Below are 14,014 nucleotides of genomic sequence, written 5' to 3' on the forward strand. Positions count from 1 at the left end.
TGCTAGTCAGCCCCTCACTGCACAGCCTCAAAGTCATCATACCTGTCCAAAGAAAGAGAGATGGCATATACCCGGACATAAGGAGGACGGGAGTGAGTGAAAAGCATGCAGACACATGAGCTATTCCTCTAATGGGATTGTTTTTCTCTTAGTTGGGCGAGTTTCTCTCTCTCTCTCTCTCTCTCTGGTCAGTGACATCTCCAGCTCCCATTACGAGCGTCCACTGAGACAAATCTAATTAAAGTCCTGCATTATATTTCTCAGGGACGGAACCTGATGAATATCCATCACATCACAACAGGTCCGTTTCCCAAAAACATCGTTAGCAAAGTCCTGTCGACGAAACTTGCGACTTCCAGAAACACATCCCCTGATCGATCTAACAGATCAGCGCTCCTCAACCTTGTCCCTGGAATTACTAGAAAAACTAGTAATTACATAACTAGCAATCATTAAGTCTCAAGGGATGCTATTATGCTAAAAGTATATTTTCAGGTCACACCATAGTATACCCTTGTAATCATAATTTGTGTATCTAAAAAAAAAAAAAAAAAAAAGTTACTGCCACTAGTGTTAATTTCATGTAGAAACTGATTGTGGTTTTGCAGAAATGTAGTCTAGGACAAAAAAAAGTTTGTTTATCCCCTATAAAAAAAAAAATGTAATTAGCTGTATATTTTGAACACCACCCTTATGAAAAGAAAATATATTTCCCTATACCGGTATATGAATTATCAATATATTAAAATGATTTAACAGTATATTTGAAAATATGCAGAATAATATATTGTGTTAATATATTATGTGTAAAAATATGTGTAATATATAATTATTGTATCAATAATACATCATAATGTATGAAATTTATATTCAGTAATACACTTACTGTTATTTAAAACACTATTCCCATGTGGAAATGTATTATGTAATGTATCGCATTATATTTTGCAGTATATTCCCATATATTTTTGTTCCATAACCTCTTTGTGACTCACCTCTGTCATGTGGATCAAGTAGAAGTGCAGATCTTCACTGTGATCTGAGGAAAAAGGTCATAAAATGCTTTGAGAAAGGCAAGAGTGAGTTTTTCAACATAACAGATTTGCAGCTAAACTGCTATATTCATATATAAAGGAGGTGAGAAACCAATCTAAGATGGCTGATGAAATATTTCATATTCTCTGGCCATTATTTGAGCAGTTATCAGAGGAGACGGTCCTGTACAGTACAGACACCTGCAGGATCTTTAGCTACGCTGAGATGGTTATCCTGTCACACGCGTTCATCTTACTAAATTATTCAGGACATCTACGCAAACATTCATATCTCTGATGAATCTCCTGAGCAAAGACACGGCAACAACCTGAGCAAACAATCATTGTCTATTTCTTCCGTTTATTTCCCAATTAATCCGATCTATTATTGAATTGATAAAATATGGCATGTTTATTCATATTATTGAATACGAATAAAATATGGCATGTCGTGAGTTAAATGAGCTGTATCTTTCTACTTGTTTTTTTCTAAGCCTTTAAAGGCACAGTATGCAAGTTTCACGGCTAGAGGTCGTTTTATGACGCTGTGGGTGAGGGTGCATGGGATCATGGGAGTTGTAGTGTTCACCTCCAGCAGTCCGACGAGAAATAATGTTCATTGATGAGCTAAAGTTTTATTAACGTTACTGTGGTGGCACAGACTAGGACAATTACATGCAGTTTTTAAAATACTTACAGGTGAAATTAGAATATTGTGCAAAAGTTCATTTATTTCAGTAGTTAACTTAAAAGGTGAAACTTATATATTATATAGACTCATTGCATGCAAAGCAAGCCTTTATTTCTTATAATTTTGATGATTATTGCTTACTTCCGGCTATGTCGCCCGTGACCTTTTGAACGTAATTACGTATTACGTGACGTTACAAACGCGCCTCACAGAATAGAGCAAGGCTAGCATTTGTCCTTAGAAAAGTTAAATTTTTGGAATAAGTTTTGAAATAACCGATCGTTTCGCTTGATAAGACCCTTATTCATCGTCTGGTGTCGTTTAAAGACATTTGAAGCTGCACTGAAACTGTCTTTTGGACCTTGGACCGTTTGGTCCCCATTGAAGTCCATTATATGGAGAAAAATCCTGGAATGTTTTCATCAAAAACCTTAATTTCTTTTCGACTGAGGAAAGAAAGACGTGGACATCTTGGATGACATGGGGGCGAGTAAATTATTAGCAAACGTTTTTTCAAAAGTGAACTACTCCTTTAAGTATTGTCACTCACCATCCCGCAGCTGCAGCTGTCTGAGGTACAGTGGGTTTTGCAGGACATTACATCGTCCCGATTCATCCTCTCTGGTCACCAACATCAGATCGGAGTAAATAAAGATTGTTACCTAAAAAGAGAGAGCGAGGGTGAGAGAGTTCAGCAGAAAAGGATCAAATGCAGATGTTTTAAAAGAAAAGTTATTGAACTGGATAGCAGCTTTATTAAAACATGATTGCATTGTGCAAGAATAAATCAGGTCGGCCCGTCACAGCCCGTCTTTATTTAGCCCAAAAATAGTTGGGTCTGATTGGGTCCACATTTATCCCAAGATGGATATCTTTGCACCAACCCAGGATCATTAGAAAAACGTGCCTGTGGCGACTTTTCACAATGACGTTACCTCGCGTTTTGCACGTTTCTCGGCAGTTTCAACATTAACCCTCTGGTGGTCCTCGGTCACTTCTGACCGAATAATTTTCTTGTTTGAATTATTAAAAATCACAGCTTCATCGGAAGGTTATGATACTTGGTGACTTTTTTGGCATTTGGTGTGTGAATACAAAAAAAAATTGAGGTCATGATCCGAGCATGCTAAGTGGTCGTAAAAAAAATAGTCACACTCGTGGTCTTCGTTCAGAAATGACCAACCTATAGGAAATGAATGGGAAATTTACAAAAAAACTTGTACAATCTACAAATCGGCCACAATTCTTAAAATAAGTACACCGCAGTAAAGGGGTGACACTCTACAACATCAAGAGTGCAAAAAATGTACACCCACCCACACTTACACACATACAAACACACTTTTATACACATACACACCAATAAATTCAGATTACAAAAAATCTGTTTTGAATTTTTAAAAATCACAGCTTCATCTGAATGTTACGAAACTTGGTGACATTTATGGCATTAGGGACGTGAACATAGAAAAAAATTGAGGTCATGATCCGAGCATGCTAAGTTGTCGTAAAAAAATTAGTCACGATTTTGGTCTTTGGTCAAAAATGACCCCCATAGGAAATTAATGGGAAATTGACAAAAACACAAAAAAAATTATCTATTTTTTTTTACAAATTTTTTAATAAGAAATAGTTTTTGAGATTGTTTCAATTATATATTCAAATCCACCAACTAAAAAAAAATGTGTTCATAAACATCTGGGGAATTCACATGCCTCTCCATAGAGAGCTGTACATGCCATCTAGTGGCTACACCATGATTCTACGCTTTTTCTCTACACTGTAACCAGATGGTGCTAATTTTCTTCAAAAAATATTTTTTTCTGAAGGCCTAGACTCTATATTAAACAAAAATACTGCATTAATAATAAAAAAAAAAATAATATATATATATATATATATATATATATATATATATATATATATATATATATAATATATATATATTTCCATTGAAAAAATAGACCATAATTATTGCATAAATATTAATAAATGTAATCAAATTGTCTCAAAATACTAAATTAAAAAGAATAAATATTATAGAACAAAAATAAATTGCATTGGTTTTACTGGGATGGAAGAAGTTTCATTTTTAGGCCTCCGGTCACTTCTGACTGGGAAGGCCCAGGACGTGACTCATAACAGAAGGGTTAAATGTCCAGTGAGTGGCACTAAAAGAGTGTTCAGTATTCTCATGAATCTGGCATTGTTTTATTATGTCGGTTGTTGAACATATTGTTACGTTCCGTGGCTCTGGGCAGATCCAACAGTTTTAGACTTCAACAGAGGACCCGCCTACAAGGAAGTTAACACTAGTGAATGGAGCGAGGCCAGACTCTCTGTACAAGAGTCCGACGGGACACGGCTACTTTAAATAAATACTGCATTTGGATCCTCAATCTTCTTGTCTCGGAGCAGTTCGTGACACTCTCACTCAAGTAGGGACAAAAGAAAGTTCCAGCAGTTTACACTAGACATTGTCGAGGTGGGAAAAAAGAGATAAATCTTAAATTATCTATGAGTATTTATTCCAGGAAAAAGCACTTGACCCCACATTAAGGAAGTTATAAAACTGTACTACTTTTAGAACAATTTCAAGTGTGAAATGCCCTAAATCCACATGCACACTATGTAGAGCATCTCTTACCTTGATGGAGAAGTGCCTGCTCTCATGTAGGATCATTTCCTCAGAGATCACCAGTGTTCTTGTTGGGCTACACAGATCTACAGGCTTCAGAAAAGAGAGAAACAGACTCTGACTCCAACTTAATGAGCTTAATAACTCATATAATATTCACTGGTTTGATTAAAGCAAGTGCTGAACTAGAAGAACTGCGTTTTATAGAGTACTCAATCCCCTTACCACACTATTCTCTATACTAGTACACTGTAACATTCAACAATTGTGTTTGTATTTAAGTATGCAAAAGACAACCTCGGACAGGTTGTGTGACATGCTATCTATCTACAAAAACCATGAAAATATTACAATAAATAAGAATAAATATGGTTTGTGTTTTGATTGGCTGTTCAGGGTATGACACATTTTGAGATTACACTCACTCTATTCCTATGCATATTTCTTCATATCGTTGGCCAGATGCAGCTCATACTAATTTTAATGAATTTTAGGTTTGATTTTAAGGACTTTTTTTTATTTGTGTACTAGATGATAAACCATTTCAGTGCTGTGTCGGGCTGCCACTTCATGTCTAATGAAAAATCTGGGCTATCCCAGCTAAAAAATTATATTATTTTCTAAGAACGTTTTGCTAATGTTCCCGTTAAAGGTACAATATGCAGATTGTTTCGCCACCAGAGGTCGCTAACCTCTTACAATTACAATAATTAAGCGTGTTGGCGGTATGAGACTAAGCTAGATTAACATTAGAGAATAACATACAGATCATATTCTAACTTTTCATCATGTTGAACTGTATAACATTGATAAGTTTTATATACATATACATATATATACATATATATATATATATATATTTGATGGTCGCCCATTGTGACCATTTTTTACCATGCCTACTCTCAAATAAATGAGGCCCACGATTAATCAGATGCAAACAGAAATGTAAAACCAGTCCTAATTGAAAGAGAACAAGTTGACAAAAAGATTGAATCCAAGATTGGGTGAAAATATGGTATAATGAGTGATTTATAAGCAATTTTTTATAGGCCGGTCATTTTTGACCGGGAACACCACAAGTGTGACTATGTTCCATATTTTTTACAAAACAAAAGTTTCAAAACAAAATTCCTGGTAAATCATTAGAGTAGACAAGAGTGATGAACAGTAGCCATTTTTTTTCAAAAAAAAAAATCATATTTCCAAATTTATTCATAAATTATTTATTTTTTACTCAAAAAATTAGATGCCTACTCTCGGATAAATGAGGCCCACGATTAATCAGATGCAAACAGAAATATAAAACCAGTCCTAATTGAAAGAGAACAAGTTGACAAAAAGATTGAATCCAAGATAGGGTGAAAATATGGTATAATGAGTGATTTATAAGCTATTTTTTATAGACCGGTCATTTTTGACCAGGAACACCACAAGTGTAACAAGGTAACAGAACTCCCACAAAAAAATACGAAAATGTTCAAAAAACAAATGAGATATAGTTATACCGCTTGGGAACAAAGTCACTAAGTTTCAGTCCAAAGCGATAACATTAACTAGTATTTTCAGGAAAAAGAAAATCTTCCCCGGGTCAAATTGACCCGAACACCACATGAGGGTTCAGTCACATTCTCAAAATGTTAAAAGGACAGTCAGTCAACTACACTGTAACAACGTAACGTAACTATTACTAGCTAATCCCGCTTCACTCTCGGCTTATTTAACAGCAAAACTGGACATGATAGTCAGGATAGTCAATGGGGACTGTGTAGAGCGCCCTCTTGTGGACAAACTATACAACTCCAACACTCATGACATGGTTGAAGCGCGTTACGTCCGTTTTTATTTTATTCCTGAAATATTCATTTATCGGCCATTATAACTGCTGATACCGATAGTTTGGAAAATGCCTAATATCGGTCTGGCTCTAATCACTACTAAAGCTCAGTAGATCTGTGTGCTTATTTTGAAGATATGGAAGATTTACCTGCACAAAGATGGGGAAGATGAGGATTTTAGGCGTCACTTTAACGTAGGTGCCATAGTTGGCATGAGGCGTGTGTGATCTCACAATGGTGCAGTTCTGGTAGTTGGCAAAGTTTGAGGTGTGTGTTGGCTGTTGGTAATGTCCACTTTGCTGTGTTGTGGATTTGCTGTTGCCAGAGCGTCTCAGAAAGCACGTTCTGCTGGCCAGTCCAGGTGCTGACTGGGAACCAGTGGCCGGAGGAGGAGGAACAGGCGTCTGAGGTGTGGGGAACATCTGGCCAGCTGGTAGAGAGTAAAGATCGTATAGGTGAGATTCAATCAGATATCAGATGGATAAATGACAAGACATGGTTCAGGCTGGCCCCGCATGTGCACAGATACCCATATTAGAGCTTAACCGATAAAGGATTTTGAAGGCTGATACCGATAGAAATATTTGTTAGTTTTAAAATCCGATATTCCGATATATCGGCCGATATTTTTTTTTTCCGAAACGTGCAACAAAAAATGAACAGATTTCCCTAACATTAGTTAGTTTTAACTAAAATAATATGATAATGCATTTTATAAAGAAACTTGTTTCTTTTATTGTCACCAGAACAGGCTGATGACTGAGCGCCCTCTGGTGGACAAACTATACAACTCCAACACTCATGACATGGTTCAAGCGTGTTTCGTCCGTTTTTATTTTATTTTTGAAATATTAATTTATCGGCCATTATAACTGCCGATACCGATAGTTTGGAAAATGCCTAATATCGGCCGATAATATCGGCCTGCCGATATATCGGTCTGGCTCTAACCCATATTAATCATAAAATCATATCTCTGTTATTGTTTGGAGGATTTTGTGGAGAGGAGAGTGGGGGACAAAGGACATATATTTCAGATTTCTTTACCTTTTGTTTTGCTTTTTTCGTCTATTCTTATATTGTTGTTTTGTAAAATGTCTATGTATTCCTGCATAGAAGTATAGAAGAGCCGATATATGACAACCGTAGACCCTTGATGAAAATCCCATGTTTTCTGGTCAGTATTTCTGCAGTAGGTTGTGCCATACAGGAGAAAACATCATGTCTTCAATGTCAGTATCCACTAGTAATAAGAAGTAGAGCCATGGATAGAAATTAATGTAATGAGTTAATTGAAATGAACCCTTAATGTGTGCATTGGATCAAACAAAACATGAAGGGCATAGCTATGAAATGGTCAAATTGACAAATTCGCGAATTTTTTTGCAGTCTAATGACTTGGACTTGGACTTATAATACAACGAAATTCTGTCTGGCGAATCTCAGTTAAACAACTAAACAAAAACACTTCAAACAAGCAACAATAAGCAGCATCAAACAGCAGCAATTACTTTTAAATGAAGTATCATTATGTAAAGTGCAATACCCTTCATTGCCTTGCTTAAAGGAGTAGTTCATTTAAAAAAAAAAAACTTTTGCTGATAATTTACTCACCCCCATGTCATCCAAGATGTCCACGTCTTTCTTTCTTCAGTCGAAAAGAAATTAAGGTTTTTGATGAAAACATTCCAGGATTTTTCTCCATATAATGGACTTCAATGGGAACCAAACGGTTCAACGTCCAAAAGACAGTTTCAGTGCAAACAGCAAACTGTTCAAAGGGCTGTAAATGATTCCAGACGATGAATAAGGGTCTTATCAAGCGAAACGAGGGGTCATTTTAAAAAAAATAAAACAAAGTTTAAGTTTTATAAGCTCAAATGGTCGCCTTGCTCTGTTCTGTGATGTGTGTTTGTGACTCTCCTGTTCGAACTCGTTTATCAAAATGAAATCTTTTTTCGTGTCATTGGGTTCATTCAACGAACAAAATGAATGAGTTGACTCTGGAAAAGATTTGTTCATTTTGATGAACAGGAGAGACAACGAACGCGCATCACAGAACAGAGCAAGGTTACCATTTGAGCTTATAAAACTTGAACTTTTTTATTTATTTATTAAATGAGTGATCGTTTCGCTTGATAAGGCCCTTATTCATCGTCTGGCATCGTTTTAAGCCCTTTGAACAGTTTGCAGTTTGAACTGAAAGTGTCTTTTAGACCTTTAAACTTTTGGTCCCCATTAAAGTCCATTATATGGAGAAAAATCCTGGAATGTTTTCATCAAAAACCTTAATTTCTTTTCGACTGAAGAAAGAAAGACGTGGACATCTTGGATGACATGGGGGTGAGTAAATTATCAGCAAATGTTTTTTTTAAAGTGAACTACTCCTTTAAGACTCTTACTCAAGGACACAATGTAGGGCTCAAGATAGTAACTTTCCAAACGCTGAGCCTTAACCACTGCACCACATCATGAAGAGAAAATGCACTAGGAAAGAGGAACTTACTTGTCCTGTGGTTGTCTCCATAGACAGAGCCCAGTGCCTGGAAATATTGAAGAGACAATGACAATCAATACATGTTATGATATTAGTGGAGTTTTCTCACTACTTTAATGAATCAATGATTACAATATTAGGCCTTTTTTCACACAAATACACATAAGCACACCTAAGTTCTGCTTTTACACTGGAAGCATTTTCATTCGCACATAAAATACAGTGATAAATATAGTGTCGGATTTTAGAATAATTACAACCAGATTATTGTGAACTGCAATTTACATACACTCACCTACAGGATTATTAGGAACTTCTCATTAATGCAATTATCTAATCAACCATGGCAGTTGCTTCAATGCATTTAGGGGTCAAGACAATCTCCTGAACTCCAAACTGAATGTCAGAATGGGAAAGAAAGGGGATTTAAGCAATTTTGAGCGTGATATTTCACAATCTGCCCAGTTACTGGGATTTTCACACACAACCATTTCTAGGGTTTACAAAAAATGGAGTGGAAAGGGAAAAACATCCAGTATGCGGCAGTCCTGTGGGCCAAAATGCCTTGTTGATGCGAGAGGTCAGAGGTGAATGGGCCGACTGATTCAAGCTGATAGAAGAGCAACTTTGACTGAAATAACCACTCGTTACAACCGAGGTATGCAGACAACACACACAACCTTGAGGCGGATGGGCTACAACAGCAGAAGACCCCACCGGGTACCACTCATCTCCACTACAAATAAGAAAAAGAGGCCGCAATTTGCAAGAGCTCTGCAAAATTGAAGACTGGAAAAATGTCGCCTGGTCTGATGAGTCTCGATTTCTGTTTTTGAAGAATCAGAATTTGGCGTAAACAGAATGAGAACATGGATCATCATGCCTTGTTCCCACTGTGCAGGCTGGTGGTGGTGGTGTAATGGTGTGGGGGATGTTTTCTTGGGACACTTTAGTGCCAATTGGGCATCGTTTAAATGCCACGGCCTACCTGAGCATTGTTTCTGACCATGTCCATCCCTTTATGGCCACCATGTCCCCATCCTCTGATGGCCACTTCCAGCAGGATAATGAAAGCTCGAATCATTTCAAATTGGTTTCTTGAACATGTCAATGAGTTGACTGTACTAAAATGGCCGCCACAGTCACCAGATCTCAACCCAATAGAGCATCTTTGGGATGTGGTGGAACGGGAGCTTCGATCCCACAAATCTCCATCAACTGCAAGATGCGATCCTATCAATACGGGCCAACATTTCTAAAGAATACTTTCAGCACCTTGTTGAATCAATGCCACGTAGAACACAGTGTTAGTATGGTGCTCCTAATAATCCTTTAGGTGAGGGAACATCCAAATGATTTAGCCATAAACTGACTATTTTGAAGTGAAATCGCACTGAAACTCTCATTTGGACCTTGAACCGTTTGGACCCCATTGAAGTCCATTATATGGAGAAAAATCCTGGAATGTTTTCATCAAAAACCTTAATTTCTTTTCGACTGAAGAAAGAAAGACGTGGACATCTTGGATGACATGGGGGTGAGTAAATTTTTTTTAAAGTAAGTGAACTACTCCTTTAAGCTGATGATGGACAATGCTTGGCTCTACCTGATTAACCGGAGACAGGATGATATAATCGTCCCCGTTTGATGATTTCACACGCGTCCCTCTGAGCGTCTGAGTGCCGGGCTTGCCGTCCACAACACTCCTGCGTTCTCTCCACAGGATTCCCGACCCTCTCGCTCCACCGGCCAGCCCGTCGGACCCGTTCACCAAACCCCGGCGCTGGTGGGGGGGCAGAGGCGGGAGCGGCGGCGGCTGGTCCCCCCTCTTGCTTCTAGCCGGGGAAACTGGAGTGTCATAGTAAGAGGACTTGTAAGTAGGATGATGGATCAGTCGCTCGAAGTTGGACTTCACAGAGGGTCCCGTCCGCCAAACTACCACTGTGATTTCACTGAGACTATTTCTGGAGAGAGTGAGAGAGAACAGTACAAACGTTGTAGTTGATTTATTTATTAATTATTGAGCGTGTTTATGAGCCAACGTAAGATTGTGTCAACACCTCTAACAGGTTTCACCTTGATAAAAAGACACGAGCTGAATGTAATTAAATGTTGTACACTTCAAATCTTAAAAGTATGTTTTGGAAAAATGTTACTTGCAGATAATATAAGGCTCAAAAAGAGTACACTGTCATGACTTTGCTTCTTTCACTTTTGTAATCATGTCAAATTAAAAGTTTAATGAACATTTTAAATAATTGTGTTTTACATAATCTTCGGAGGTGTTTTAAATGTTCTAATATCTAATATATATAATATATATATATATATATATATATATCATATCTAATATATATTATATACAACATATATAAATATATTTTAAATGTTCTAAATTATAACTGCATCATTACAAATGTGGATTTGCTAATATATTTAAATTAGGGCTGTGCAAAGATTAATTGCGATTGATCATATCCAAAATAAAAGTTTGTGTTTACATAATATATATGTGTGTGTTGTGTGTAATTATTTTTGTGTATATATAAAAAACACACATGAAAAAAAATGTGTTATTCATATATAAAATATTAATATATAGATTATGTATTTATATGAAGAGTTCAGATGCAAAAGCCTCTAGGTGCCATTTGAAATTCTCTTCTAGAATAATAATTTTTATCAAGCTTGTATATTTAAATTCAGTAATTTCACTTAAATGGCGATTCATAGGTAATCTTCATTGCCATTTAAGTGAAATTACTGAACTTAAATATACAAGCTTGATAAAAATTAACATTCTTGAAATGGCATTTAGAGGCTTTTGCATCTGAATAATTCTTAGATATATACATGCATGCATAGAAAATACACGGTGCACACACACATATGTAAACACAAACTTTTATTTTGGAAGCGATTAATCGGACAGCCCATAATTTAAATACATGATATAGATTTCAAAAGAAATGACTTAAAGTATCTTATAGTTTACCACAAATGCTTGTCAGCACACTTTAACATAAGTAGCTAATTATGCAAATACATATGAACATGTACTTAAAGTCCTACTTTAAAAAGTTGAACAAGTTGCATTTCATTGGAGAAAATAACATATATTATTAAAGGAAAGGGTAAGACTTTTGAGTTTGTTTGCAATCCCTTTAGATCATTCATAGAGAAAGAGGATAGTGACCTGTTTAAAGAGACAATTGAAGATATGTGAGATTATAGGATGTATTTGTATTAGGAGGCCTTAATAGTTAGTATGTGTTTTTTATTTATTTTTTTATTAATTTTATTTTTTTATTAATTAATTTATTTATTTATTTTATTATTATTTTTTTTATGTTCATTAATCTTGAAGATGCGAGTCCTGTACAAAGTGAGATATGCTAAGTTGTAATGATGCGAAAGACATCAATATGTGTTTATACTGTATTTTGTATTTTTGTTCTGGGTGCGTGTGTTTTATATGTTGGTAAAAAAAAGTTAATAAATATATTGGAGAAAAAAAAAGAAAAAAAGTTGCATTTCATTTAAATGTATACTACTTTTTCTTAATGGCAATTAGGTGTTTTAAAAAAAAAATAACATTCAATTTGCACTAAAGTTTATTATTTTAAATTGTAGTATTTCTGAAAATGGTTTTTACAGTAAAAGTCATAACAGCGTTTTTTTTTTTTGCACAATAGCTTATGCGTACAGTGTGCCCGAGTGAATTATTATGAATAATAATTTGATCTTCACAACTTTAGTGTTATATGTACCTGATAGCATGGGCAAGATCTACACACTTCCAATGTTTGACCGGTTGACCGTTTAACTGCAAAACAGTGTCCGACTGCTGCAAACCAGCCTGATGCGCCGGCCCACCTGAGGGAACAAACACACACACATATTTAGTTTCCAAGTTTTATGGAGACTTAATAATTATAATGGTTTTATACAGTACAAACTCTATATTCTATCATCAAACTCATTACAACATTTTTTTTACATTTTTACATTTTCAAAAAATCTGAAATATCCACAATATGCCATCTTTGAGGACACACACACACACACACACAACAATACTAAAGACAACAGTCAGTGTTACTCAGCAGTGACTAATGTAGCCTAAAACTCACAGACACACTGACCCATGTTTGACTGCTTAACACATGACGCAGAAAAAACACACATTCTCAGCCTTCAGTTCAACAGCCTCCTCTGGCACACACACACACACACACACACACACACACACACACCGGAGCAGTTCTTGCCTGGATCGACTGCTTGTATACGAACAGGCGAGTCAGAGCAGATGGTGAAGCCGAAGCCGTCCTTTCCTCGTAGAATGGTCACCTAAAGCACACACACACACATATGAGTGCAACACACTGCCACCTGCTGGAACAGTACAAAACTGCAGCTGCCCATCAGAGGAGCACCAACTCTCCATTAAACTTTTAATTTTTTTGCTTCAGTCTTACAGAGATTTACTTAAGCAGCAAAGTACAGAAGGTTGTGCAATATTGTAAATATAACTATAAGGTTCGACTCACAGAGGAGTGACTATATTCTATTGCATTGCAAGTTGCAACTAATATGAAAATGCGTTTAATAAAAGGTTAAAAGAAAAAAAAAACGTACTTTACATTATTTTATAAAGAAAATTCATTAAGTGGGTGTGCTGTGCTCTAATATAAACAGTATATATATAATTTTTTTCCAATATAGCTGCACTGTGAAATTGCTGAATACCATAGCTGTCTAAATATAGAAATAATTGGGGAAAAAGTTTAGAAAAATTCCTATCGCACATATTATTATTATTATTATTTATTTATTTTTAAATCTTATCCCATATACAGTAGTCACCCACTCAAATTGCATATTTCAGCAGTATATGTAGGCCTACTTATATTCGGATTTGTTAATAACAGAATACAGTCTAATATTATTACAGGATGTAATGGACACAGTTGATGTAAAAAGTATACAAACCCCTCGGCTTTGTAATGAAAAAAATAAATAAAGATGAATGGCATCAGAACTTTTGCACATTTAACCCTCTGGGGTTGTTCGGCCCAAATGGACCCGAAGAATTTAAATACATTTTTCTTTAAAAATCACAGCTTCCCCGGAATGGTCCGAAATTTGGTGACTTTGTTGGTATTTGGTATTTGAACACCCAAAAAAATTGGGGACAGGATGTGAATAGTCTAAGTGGTTGTAAAAAAAATAGTCACACTTGGGGTGTTCGACCCGCATGGAAAATGAATGGGAAATTGGCAAAAATATGAAAATACTGAGTTTTTTTTGTGCATA

General features: G+C 36.0%; 1 protein-coding gene across 2 annotated transcripts in view; it reads right to left on the bottom strand.

Moving 5' to 3' along the window:
* rgs3a (regulator of G protein signaling 3a) overlaps positions 1 to 14,014 on the bottom strand; it is a 125,249-nt gene that overhangs the window by 92,875 nt on the left and 18,360 nt on the right. The window contains exons 3-10 of one of the 2 annotated variants that reach the window (XM_089129806.1): positions 12,967 to 13,048; positions 12,466 to 12,571; positions 10,302 to 10,659; positions 8,705 to 8,741; positions 6,348 to 6,628; positions 4,373 to 4,456; positions 2,276 to 2,387; positions 996 to 1,039 (exon numbers count right to left, since the gene is read on the bottom strand). In XM_089129806.1, the coding sequence (XP_088985932.1) occupies positions 996 to 1,039; positions 2,276 to 2,387; positions 4,373 to 4,456; positions 6,348 to 6,628; positions 8,705 to 8,741; positions 10,302 to 10,659; positions 12,466 to 12,571; positions 12,967 to 13,048 (1,104 nt within the window). Of the gene's footprint in view, positions 1 to 995; positions 1,040 to 2,275; positions 2,388 to 4,372; positions 4,457 to 6,347; positions 6,629 to 8,704; positions 8,742 to 10,301; positions 10,660 to 12,465; positions 12,572 to 12,951; positions 13,049 to 14,014 lie in introns of both variants that reach the window. The other variant, XM_089129805.1, reaches the window with a different exon arrangement.

The sequence above is a fragment of the Pimephales promelas genome, chromosome 4 (genome assembly GCF_988280905.1).
Source record: "Pimephales promelas chromosome 4, fPimPro1.hap1.1, whole genome shotgun sequence".
Lineage (NCBI taxonomy): Eukaryota > Metazoa > Chordata > Actinopteri > Cypriniformes > Leuciscidae > Pimephales > Pimephales promelas.